This window comes from Macrotis lagotis, chromosome 2, assembly GCF_037893015.1.
Source record: "Macrotis lagotis isolate mMagLag1 chromosome 2, bilby.v1.9.chrom.fasta, whole genome shotgun sequence".
NCBI lineage: Eukaryota > Metazoa > Chordata > Mammalia > Peramelemorphia > Peramelidae > Macrotis > Macrotis lagotis.
Window position 1 is genome coordinate 224,630,540 of NC_133659.1, and position 12,448 is coordinate 224,642,987.

The 12,448-nt window shown below is 36.0% G+C and overlaps 1 protein-coding gene and 1 non-coding gene across 2 annotated transcripts in view; one reads left to right on the plus strand and one right to left on the minus strand.

The window, feature by feature from the left end:
* The window catches only part of CCDC40 (coiled-coil domain 40 molecular ruler complex subunit), a 108,418-nt gene that overhangs the window by 72,175 nt on the left and 23,795 nt on the right, over nt 1-12,448 (minus strand). The window contains exons 8-10 of the mRNA XM_074224991.1: nt 11,297-11,454; nt 10,683-10,805; nt 6,526-6,647 (exon numbers count right to left, since the gene is read on the minus strand). Coding sequence (XP_074081092.1) covers nt 6,526-6,647; nt 10,683-10,805; nt 11,297-11,454 — 403 coding nt within the window. The remainder of the gene's footprint in view (nt 1-6,525; nt 6,648-10,682; nt 10,806-11,296; nt 11,455-12,448) is intronic.
* Nucleotides 9,991-10,095, plus strand: LOC141515704 (U6 spliceosomal RNA). The gene has a single exon (XR_012476460.1). It is a non-coding gene; the product is annotated as a U6 spliceosomal RNA (small nuclear RNA).

A 12,448-nucleotide genomic window follows, 5' to 3' on the forward strand; every position in this document is an offset into this window, starting at 1 on the left:
TTGATTGATTAATTGATTGATCTGTATCTTGCAGTCTTTGCTAAGGGAACACAACTACCAGATTTGCTATCTCCTTGGAAGAGATAGAAACTCCCCTAATCACACAAAGACATGCAAGGACAGACATCTCTTTTGAGGATAGTAACAAGTTAAGTTGTAACTTTAAACTAGCTCAATGGGAAAGCTAAATTCCTGAGCTCAACTCAAGGACATAGAACTATAGAAAAATGCAGAGTCAATAATAAAATTAATACAGCATAAAATCAGTTACATTGTAGAATCAATACAATAGAAATCAATGTAGTAGAAACTCAAGATAGCATTAATTTTGATCTTTTTTTTAGATTTTTTTTTCAAGTCAATGGGGTTAAGTGGCTTGCCCAAGGCCACACAGCTAGGTTAATTATTAAGTGTCTGAGGTCAAATTTGAATCCAGGTACTCCTGACTCCAAGGCCAGTGCTCTATTCACTGTGCTACCTAGCCACCCCAATTTTGATCTTTTCACAGGTACACTACTGCCCTGTTGGTATGAATTACTCTAGCCAGGAAAGGAAGTTATAATTATGTCCAAAAAGCTACCAAAATGTTGAACCACTACTAGGCTTATACCCCTAAAGAAATAATAAGAAAAGGGAAAAGATCTATATGTACAAACTAATGGGCTACCCTTCTATTGAGTAACAGCTAAACAAATAGTGGTATGATACAATAATAAATTATTAAAATGGACAATTTCAAACTGAGAAGACTTTTATGAACAATCAGGGAAGTAACCTGAACTAGGAGAACAATTTATATAATGATAATAACACAAAATAAATACAACTTTGAAAGGCTTTAGAAATTTGATCAAAGACATGCTAAGCCACAAACCTTAAAAAATGAAGATAAAAACATGCTATACCTGAGAGATGTTTAATTTAAAATGTAGATGAAGATACATATTTTTCACATGGCTAACATTTGTTTTTCCTAGACTAGAGAGATAGGTTTTGAGGGAGCTGGGGAGGTTGTTTTGAATTTGCTTTTGTAGGGATAGGTAGAAGGAATAGGTAGAAGAGGAATGGATTCATTTAAAAAGATTGTTACTTAAAAAAAAGCTTAATAAATCAATTACTCCACAAAACTGGAAGAAATAGTAAAACAAAATCAAAAGGTCAGAAAATAAAATAAAATATAAGATCTATGAAATCAAAAGTGACTGATCTGTAAAACAGGTCCAGGAAAGAGAATTTAAAAATCACTAGACTCCTTAAAAACTATGATTTTAAAAAAATAGCCTGTATATTTTATTTCAAGAAATCACAGATGAAAACTGTCCAAATCTATTAGAACTAGAAATCAAAGTGAAGATAGATTCCACCAATCCACCAGTCTTTCCTGAAAGAAGCCCTAAAAGGAAAAGTCCCAGGAATGTAATATGTCATACAGAGCTCTTGTCAAAGAAAAACTATTTCAAATATCCATCCAGAAAGGAATTCAAGTACCAAAGGACCACACTCAGGCTCAGTCAGTCTGTAAGTCAATAAGTATTTATTACACACATAGGAGTTGACAGATTCTATTATAAATGAGAGGAGATCTTGAAATGCAGTATTTAAAAATTCCATATTTTATAATAGCCAAGAACAACTTATCCTGTAAAGCTGAATATAATCCAACAGGGCAAAAAAATGTAATTATAATAGAATAAAGAACTTTTATATATTTCTAATGAAAAAAAAACAAGATGAGAAGGAACTTTGAAATGCAAGCATAAGTCAAGAGAAACAACAATTTTTGATTAATTGAAAGAAATGGAATGATGATGTAATGCTAATATTTTTTTTAGGTTTTTTTTTTTGCAAGGCAAATAGGGTTAAGTGGCTTGCCCAAGGCCACACAATTAGGTAATTATTAAGTGTCTGAGACCGGATTTGAACCCAGGTACTCCTGACTCCAAGGCCGGTGCTTTATCCACTACACCACCTAGCCACCCAATGCTAATATTTTAACAGAAGATTAAAAACAAGCATTCCTTCATAAATTCAACATCTTCAAATGGATATTTGAGGAGTTAAAAACAGAAGACCCAGGCATAGATTTGTTCTTCTTTGAGGGTTTTAATAGAAAGGAAGTTAAAAGAAATAGCCTAAAGTTGAAAGGAAGAAGGGACACAGATTTTAGTGTAAAAATACATCAAAATCAACAGCTAAACAGTTGGGCATGGTGAGAAGAAATTACCAGAGGGCAAAAACATAATAAACAAAAGCAACCTTCCAGGTCTTGAAAGAGTGAAGGAAAAGGAAAAATAATACAGTCCAAGGGAATTCCTTAGATTACCTTTTAGACATTTGGAGAACAGTCAAAAGCATTTTGTTATATGAATATAATAGAATTTTGTTTTGCCATAAGAAATTATAATAGAAATAATTCTCACAGAATCCTGGGAGGATGCACTGAGGCCAAGAAAAGGAAGCTGATTCAGAAAACAATTCACAAAAGGATAATAACATTATAAATAAAATTTTAAATACTTAAGAATTCAATGCAATGACAAACTATGTCTGTATAGGACCTTTGAGGAAGCATGTTACTCATCTCTTGACAAAGAAGCAATGGACTCAAGGTACAGAAAAAGAGAAACAGGATTCATTTTGCTTGACTACGCTTATTTGTTGCCAAAGGTTTTTTTTCTTTCTCCTAGTTTTTTTAGGAGAAGGGTGAAGAAGAGAGGAAATTAGTAATTAGTAATAGTGATATGAGAAACAAAGAGTGGACATTGAACCATTTTTTTAGTACACAGATTTTGGAGGTACAGAAAAGCAGGATGGTAAAATAAGAAATTTATTATATGCTTTTAAAAGTAAGTTTGTGATCTGAAATGGAGTTCATAGTTTGACATTTAGTCCTCTTTTTTTTATTCTGCTGTATATATGTGTGTGTGTGTGTGTGTGTGTGTGTGTGTGAAAATACTCCTTTTTTGATGATTAAGTTTAGAATAAAAATATTTTTAAAAAAGAAAGAAAAAGAAGTGTTATGGTATAATAAGCATGACCAACAATATATTTCTTTCATTTAAAGCTATATATTTTTCATGAATCTTTTTTCCAGCTCTGTCAGCTTTAACTTCACATCTGCCCAAGTCTGGAGCAGTTTTCCTGAAGAACAGTTCTGTAAAGCTACTTGTCTATGGGGAAGGAGAAATGACTCCTGGATTGGCTGACAGAAGGATGACTTTAGCCCATTATGCTCTGTACCCACTTCCAAGGGGGAATTGGAGAGAGGCTACTAAGCACCAAATTTGAATGTCAAACTGTAAATCTCCCTGGAGCCACAAATGGGTAAGAATTCTACCCCTCATTCCCCTAGATTTCTAGGGCTTGCAACCCTTAACACTGCTAAAAGTAAATTCTCCTTGGTAAAATCATTCTATTCCTCCTTGCTTGAGTCATTTTGTCTTGTTCAGAGGCTAACAATTCATTAACTCTTCTGTATTTTTTGTCTAATCTAATCTGTAAAACTTTCCCAATTTCTATTTACTATATACTTGTTAAGGAGATGTGCTAGATTGGTGACTGTTATTACTCTACCAAGATTTGAAGAGAGTAAAACTGGAAAAAATAGGTTAAGGATTACCTCTACCTTCTACAACTACTTGTCTTGATAACAATTAGGGAAAAAAATCTTCATCCTGAATCTCTCTTACCCCTGGAATATAGATACTTAATGTGGAGTAATTAAAATAATTATAACTCAATACTATTCTTGGAAGTAGGAATATCAAGAAGAGATTGGATCCTAGACCCTGCCTGCCATTCCTTCCTAGACTGCTGTTAGTGCCAATACAATCATCCTTTCACTCTCTACAATGCTGAATACTGTACTTTATAGAATATTTACTACATTTATGGTTATCCAGAATTAAGTCCTCTTCCTCAGGGCCACATTACTAAAGGCTGCAGGAGACTATTTTGTCTATATGATCTTGGGACCTTTTTTTTTTTTAGGCTTTTTGCAAGGCAAATGGGGTTAAGTGGCTTGCCCAAGGCCACACAGCTAGGTAATTATTAAGTGTCTGAGACCGGATTTGAACCCAAGTACTCCTGACTCCAGGGCTGGTGCTTTATCCACTATGCCACCTAGCCACCCCATAGGGACATTTTAATATTCAGGAAACATCTCTAAATATCTGTTGAAATCTTCTATCTTCTGCATATGAGTTTTGGATGTTTTTTCCAAGATCTTTTCCATTTGCCTCTTCATTGAAGACAGAATAGGCCACATTCCAGGTCGGAAATTTATCTATCACACATAGACCAGACATCTTTATAGTACATGGCCCAAACAGTAAAATCCAAGTCTCAAAATAACCTGAATTTACTACCTGACTTTCAAATCATTCTATTATAAAGTATTATACCAATATTTTAAAAAATAATGAAATATATTCAATCATACTGCTAGAGATTAATGATAATTAAGGACCAGGAAAGGCTTCTTATGGAAGATAGAGCTTTAACTGAGTATTTTTTAAAATATTATTTCATCTTTATTTTATCTTTTTAAATATCTGTTTTGGTTAGTTGCATAATGTACATGATTATTAGTACAACAACACAAGTAAATAATTTATAAGTAATCAAATATACGCTACTAGGTGCTACATGCTCAAAAACTTTTTTACTGATAGGGTTATGCAATCAAAAAATTTTGGAGATCATTGGACTAGATGATCCATGAAATCCCTTCCAACTATAAGCTCCTGATTTTCTGAGGAAAATTTGCCTTAGTTTCTTGATATTGACATGTGGTGAGGGGGCAGTAGATGAGGTAAGGCTGAGTCTCACTTTTGATTGGGAAAGATTGAGTGTATACACCTGATGCAAAAAAGCTAAGCACATGTCAGGTGTATGCCATCAGCCCTCGAAATCAGAGGTGAGGTTCAGCTTTCCCTCACCTGCTGGCCCCTGCCCCCTATCAGTCATCTTAAAATGTCAGTCTTATAATCTTACAACATCTTCCAATGTTAGTCATATTATTTGTCCCTGAAAGTATTCTATATATGAGCATCCCCCAAATAGAACTTTATCCAAAACTCAGAGAAAAGAAAAATAACAATAAGGCTTTTTTCATTCCTCTCAGTTGAGATTAAAACAAAAAGAATGAATTAAATGTGAAAGTATCAAACAGATGATGGAAATGAAAGCAAAAGAAGAGCTTTATTTCCCAAAATGAGTATTTTTCCCCCCTCTTTTAATCCTCCTAGGAAATTTGAGTATGAGAGAATTTCCTGATTATGCACAGTATGCACTTTTAAAGAACTCAAAAATGAATGAAATCTTAGAAACCAATTATGGGGATTTTCTCAGTGGGGACTCACTAGGTGGGATGGAATCCTCACTGCCAGGGTTGTAGGGGGCTAGGATGCAGCTAGAAATACTGGGTCAAGATTCTATCTAGAATTTTATACAAAATTAGAAAAGACTAAGTCCAGAAAAATTATGCAAGGTCAGGTTTTATTTTATAGTCCAGAATCTGACAGAAATGTATCTGTGTTCTGTTTCTACCAGCTGTCCATTTTTTCCTTTTATAACAAGTGGGAGTCCTGAATAAGAATATATTACATCATATTATAATTGTTTTTCTATAGCTATCTAATTAGCATTTGCAGAAAAACCAAATGGATGGAAGGGAAAGAGGTAAAGAGAATGAGAGCCAGAATGAGAGGAAGAGAGCTAGAAAGAGAGGGGGGAGAGTCTGAGGGAGGGAGGGAGAGAGAAAAAATGAATAATGATCAACACCTCCATGGGAAAAGGCCAATCTGTCAAGTAATGATGATCTTATATAAGTTACCATAGTGAAACAGAGAAATGTTTAGAAAGATTTTGCCCAACTAACAACTACATATTTCTACATTTATGGAATTTTGTCTTGGCAGATCCTATTACAGAAGGACTTGAAGCATTAATACCCTCTACTGACCTGTCACTAGAATATACACATAAAGAAGGCTCAGATTGGTTTTTATGTCTTATTAGTATTTACAGAGTACCTTATATCTTCAAAATACTTTACTTAGTTATACCACATTACTTAATACTTTATTTGGTGGATGAGAATTATTTTTATATTTAGATAAGATTAATTAAAATGAATTATTCACTTATTACTTTAGTGTACTAATAGTTGGGAATATATAGCTGAGTAAAAAGAACCGCCCCTGCCCTGAGGTAGCTTACCTTGTAAGGAAGCAGAGGGAATAAAGGATGACGTGGTGGGAAAGCAGTGAGAGGGAACCACACATAAAGCAAGGAGGAAACAAGGTAGAAAGTTAGGTGGACATTCAAGGGCTAAACTGGGTTAGGCAGCTAGGTGGTGCAGTGGATAAAGCACAAGCCTTGGAGACAGGACAGGAGTTCAAATCCAGCCTCAGACACTTGAATCTTACTGGGTCTGTGATCTGGGGGCAAGTCACTTAATCCCAATAAAAAGAACACAAAGAGAATGATGTGTATTCTTCTGCCTGTGGTCAGTTCTCATACCTGAGTGCTTCTAATATAGCAGTGTAGGCTTCATCTCGGTGTTTCATTCCTACCAAACTAGTCATCCAATTCTGCATCAGTTGCTTTTTCTCCAAGTTGATAGAGTCTATTTCAGTGCAGGCCTGCAAAGAGATAGATAGCAACAGGAGAGTTTACAAATAGAGTTTATTTAAGAACAAAGTAAAAATAAACATAAATAAACAACCATTCTGAACTCTTATATATTCTACTCCCTTCTGTTCTCCTACATGAGTCACCACTCCTTATCAAAAACCACAATGGTCCCTGTTGGTGTTCCCCAGGGTTCTGATTTGGACCCTTTTCTTTACTCTCTCTACACTTTTTTTTTTAGTTTTTGCAAGGCAATGGGGTTAAGTGGCTTGCCCAAGGCCACACAGCTAGGTAATTATTAAGTGTCTGAGGCTGGATTTGAACTCCTGACTCCAAGGCCAGTGCTCTATCCACTGTGCCACCTAGCCACCCCTCTCTATACTTTCTCTTGGTGACCTTATCAGTCCCCACAGCATTAATGAACATTTCTATGCAGATACCTCATAGATCAATCTTCAATCCCAGCCTTCCCTCTTAGCTTTAGTTCAACATCACTACCTTTTTATTAGACATTTTAAACTGTTTGTCTGGAAAATATCACAAACTCAACTTGTACAAAATAGAACCCATCATCTTTCCTCCAAATTATATCCTTTCCCCAAACTTTTCTGTTCAGGACACCATTATTTTCCCTAGATTTGTAACTTTGACATTTACCCTTACCTTCTCATTTTTACCCCACATCAATTTCCATATCTTGCCTTTTCTACTTCCATGAAATCTCTCAGAACCCTTCTTATTTCCATGACCACATTAGTTCAGGTTCTCTTGCTTAGATTAATGCCACAGGCTTTTAATTGGTCTTTCTGCCTCTTATCTGTCACCACACAGCTGTCAAAGTGATTTTCCTTGAATACACATCTGACCATGTTATTTCTCTACTTAATAAACTTTAGTGACTCCATATAGTCTTCAGGATAAAATCTAAACACCTTTGCTTGGATTTTAAAGTACTACTAAACCTGGCCTTGGGCATATTAGACATTATTTCCCAACATTTATGATCCAGCCAAACTGGCATTCTGATGTTCACTAAATGACCCTTCATCTCCCAACTTCATGGTTTTGTACCAATCATTTCCCAGGGCTCTAATACACTCCACTTCTATTTCATAGAAAATGCCTCTAATTTGAAGGAATATCTTCTCTTTTTTTTGCAAGGCAATGGGGTTAAGTGGTTTGCCCAAGGCCACACAACTATGTAATTTAAGTGTCTGAGGTCATATTTGAACTCAGGTACTCCTGACTTCAAGGCCAATGCTCTATCCACTGCGCCACCTAGCAGCCCCCAGGAATAACTTCTTTATGAACCCTTTTTTGCTCTTATTACTGAAGTCCTCCCTCTCTATCTTTTATTTAGTACTTTGTGTGTATATATATGTGTGTGTGTGTGTGCTTTTAAAATTTATTTTATATATGATTATACATGTACTTCATTGTCCTCCTATTGGACAATAATCTTGAAACTAGAGACTATTTCCTTTCTTGTATATGTAGCTTCAAAGACCAACATGTAACAAGGAATTCCTCTGGACAGTAAGAAATGGAATGTCCTCCAAAACACAGTATGTTCTGCTTCATACCCTGCAGCTGTTGAGGATTATTTGGTTACCCAGACAAATAGTAAGAATAATGCTTTGCTATTCTCCCAGCTTTATATGTCATCTGCAAGTTTGATGAACATGCCAATGATGACCAACAACAGTTCTCTGGGCTCTTCCATAAAAAACTTCTTGTATTAATGACTAAATCTGACTAAATTCTAAATCCATCTGATAGTATTAGCATCTATTCTGCATCTCTCTATTTTTCCATACTTTGATAGAACAGCTTTCCCCTTCCCTACTAGTGTAGCCATATTGCTAAAAGAGGAAACTGGGTAATTCTGTCATGACTTGTTTTTGCTGAAGCTACATGGCATCTTTGTGATGCCTGCTTACCTAACTAGATATTCACCAATCATCTCTTTACTATTCCATTCTAGAATTTTCCCAGAAATTGAATTCAGGATTACTGGTTTATAGTTTGAAGATTCTCTACTCTTCTATTGTTGGGCCTGCCATGTTTCCCCATGTCTAAGATGCTCCCTTTTTAAAAAAATTTGGAGTCTAAAAACTGGGAGCATCTTATATAGTGGTTGTAGATTATTTTTTACTTGCATTTCACATTTTTTCGTGCTTCTTGTCTTTGTGTTCATTGTTTTGCATTTGTTACTGGTATAGTAGGTTATGTTTTGCCATGAAATGGCTCAGAAAAGATTTTCATCCAGTGCTGAATTCAAGTTCAAAGTGATCCAGTTTGCAAAAAGTAAATGAAATTGTGCTGACGAATGTCAGTTTGGTCCTCCTCCAATTGATCAAACAATCTGAGACTGGCTACAGGAAAAAGAAACACTACTGAAAACTTCCTGGCAGAAGGAGGCCATGAGAGGCAAGTCAGCCAAATAGTCTGATCTAGAGAGAGAATTGAAGAGATGGACTGGAAAGCAAAGGGCCACTGGAATTCCTGTGTCCACAAAGATGGTCCAGCAGGAGGCAAGAAGAATTGCTGATGAAAAAAAGTGACTGATTTCAAAGGAGGACATGATGCTGAAGTGGAACCAGACTTGCCCAGGGAGAGGTTGTGGTTAACCACAGACCAGAGCACAGGTAGGAGAGCAGGCAGAGCCTCTCCTAAGACAGTGATTTTTCATCAAACACAGATGAGGACAAGCTAATGGAAGAGAGTTTTGACAGTGATGAGTTGTATGAATTTTATGATGAATAAAACTTGAGTTCAATAACTTTATGTAATACTTTTTTTTTCAAATTTCAGGTCCCACAATTAATGTGCATTTTATATACAAGGGAGAGTCTTACACATGGGGAAATATGGTACTCTTTTTTTTTTTAAGGTTTTTTTGCAAGGCAAATGGGGTTAAGTGGCTTGCCCAAGGCCACACAGCTAGGTAATTATTAAGTGTCTGAGACCGGATTTGAACCCAGGTACTCCTGACTCCAGGGCCGGTGCTTTATCCACTATGCCACCTAGCTGCCCCTAATATAGTACTCTTGAATGCTGTTTTCACTTTTGGGATATTCATTGATAAGCCAGAGAGGCTCCAAAGGAGGGCAAAAAGGATAGAGTCAGTCCTAGAGTCCATGTCATGGGACTGTTTGAAGCAATAGTCAAATCTTAGCTTAGAGGAGACTTGGGATTAAGTGATGATAGCTTTATTGAAGTATTTGAAGTATTTGAAAGGCTGTCATATGGAAGAGGGAATTGATTTGTTTGAGTGGTCCCTAAATTTTCCTCTTTGCATCTTCTATTAGGGAAAAACTTCTGAATAATTAGAGCTATCCAAAAAAATAATGAGTGCTCACTTCAGCAGCACATATACTAAAATTGGAATGATACAGAGAAGATTGCCATGCCCTGAGCAAGGATGACACACAAATTCCTGAAGCAAAAGAATAATGGTCTTTTCGGGAGAGGATAAGTTTCTTTATTTGGAGGTCTTCAAGTAAAAAACTAGATAACCATTTGTCAGATATGTTATAGTAGGGAATCCTTTCATGTGTAAGTTGAGCCTGATGACCTCTAAGGACGCTTCTAATTCATGAATTCTGTAATTTTTATATATGATACATATATATATAATATATACATATGCATATATATGTATATAATATAATGAAGACAAATTTATTGAATTCTTATTTTGTGTAGGGCACTTTGCTAGGTGCAGTGATACAAAAGAAAATCATTTAGAGCTCCTGCCATATAAGAGGTTTCCTATCTGAATGGGAAGACCAAAATTATTAAGACAATATATATTCATGGCAGAAGAACTAGAAGGAACTTTAGAGGCCATCTGATTCAATCTCTTCATTTTACAGCTGAGGAAACTGAGGTCTGATGAGGTTTTAGCAATCTGTCCAGGGTTTCAGAGGTAGCAAGTAGTAGAACCAGAATTTGAATTGAGGATCTTTGAATCTTTCTATGAACTATATTCTCAGAACAAGGAACAAACACATATTTAAAAGTGCTGCATTATCTTCTCTTACCTCACCCACTGCTTGTCTTACTGTTTTTGTGTCTTCAGCCTGGGCAGCTAATTGAGCTTCATATAAAGCAATATGCTCTTCTAACTGGTTGACATTCCGAGTGAGCCGGTCTATATACAGGTCCTAAAAAAATCAGAAGATGTGATGATGATGATTTTTATTCTTTATTCTCAAAGAAGACTATGACATCAAGGAGGTAATGCCATGACATGCAAGTGAATTAGATTTGAGTGATGGAGTTCCTATGCTGTGTTACCAGTCTCACTTTCTCCTCCAAGTGGCCAGATATGAATCAGGACGACTGGAGATGGCCCTGGATGTGAAGCAATCAGGGTTAAGTGAGGTGCCCAGGGTGACACAGCTAGTAAATGTCAGGCTATACAATATAGATCAAGAGATTGACCCTAGAGGAGACAATGGATCACTAAGATTCAGTGTAGGGTTAGAATCTAAGTGAGAAGGTACATCTTGGATGTGATTTTGTTTCAAATCCATCAAACCAGACCAATCCAATGAGATCAACAGCTCTTCTAGGAGTTATGTTATTAGTCTTCCTTAGTAAATTTCAGATAGGAAAAGGTAATGGTCGCACACATGTTCAACTTGTCAAATACCTGTTTTTTCTTCTCAATTTCTGCAATCTGTTTCTCATTTTCAGCCTTCTTTACCACTTGTTTCATTATGCTGATATCATCTTGTACATCCTGATCTATGTTCTGTAGGTAGAACAGGCGCAATGTCAAGTTTTCCATCTCGCTCTGTAGAGAAGCCACTGGGGGAGAGGGAGAGGGAGAGGGAGAGGGAGAGAGAGAGAGAGAGAGAGAGAGAGAGAGAGAGAGAGAGAGAGAGAGAGAGAGAGAGAGAGAGAGAGAGAGGAGAGAGAGAGAATAGGAATGTTATTTATGAGAACAAACCTTTTCCCTAATATTCTAAAATCAAGATGTAAAGAGCAGTGCCTTCTCTGACCCTTCAATTCTATTGGGATGAGGTGATATCTCACTTTTTAAATCCAAAGGTCCAGGTATAGTTTTCAAATAACTTATCATCTAAGGAAAAGAGAATCAAGCGGGATTTTAACCCCACATTTCCTATGGTTTGGAAGATCTTCCTAGGTCTGAAGATACAATGCGTTAATTTTGTAGCATTCCTCTTCAAAGAAATCTTAGCAAATCTACAAAGGAAAATAAAAAAACGAAGTGGTAGGATTAGTTACAGTGAAGAAACATTTATTTTGAAGGGATAGAATGTGTTGGGTATAGTAAACTTAGAAAGTTGACTGTCTCTATATCAATCTTGCCTTTGTGCTGTTTTCCAGCTTAGTTTCAGATTCAGAAATGTGCCATTATTCATTTACCCAGAAATGATCAAATGATCCATCAGTAAGAATTTGTCAAGTGCCAGGAACTTGATGCTAGGTCAGATTCTGGTCCAATTTACCAAATTCACCAAAGATTGATTTGTAACCTACAATGTCAATTTATTAATTTATAATCTCAAATAATGGCTGTTTGACCTTGGAAACTTCAGGGTTTGAGCCAATAACACGGTTTAAGTCATGGTAGTATATTCCATTAGTGCTTGGTTAACCTTATCTGGGCAAGCTATAACAGCAACAAATAGTCACAATATGGCAACCAAGAAAATGGGATGAACTTGAGTGTGTCAGCATGGTCAAAGTTGGGACTTGAAATATCAGAGATGTGTGTATTTGTGTACATCCATATGTATATACACATAATGTAAATATATAATTATAAATTATTACA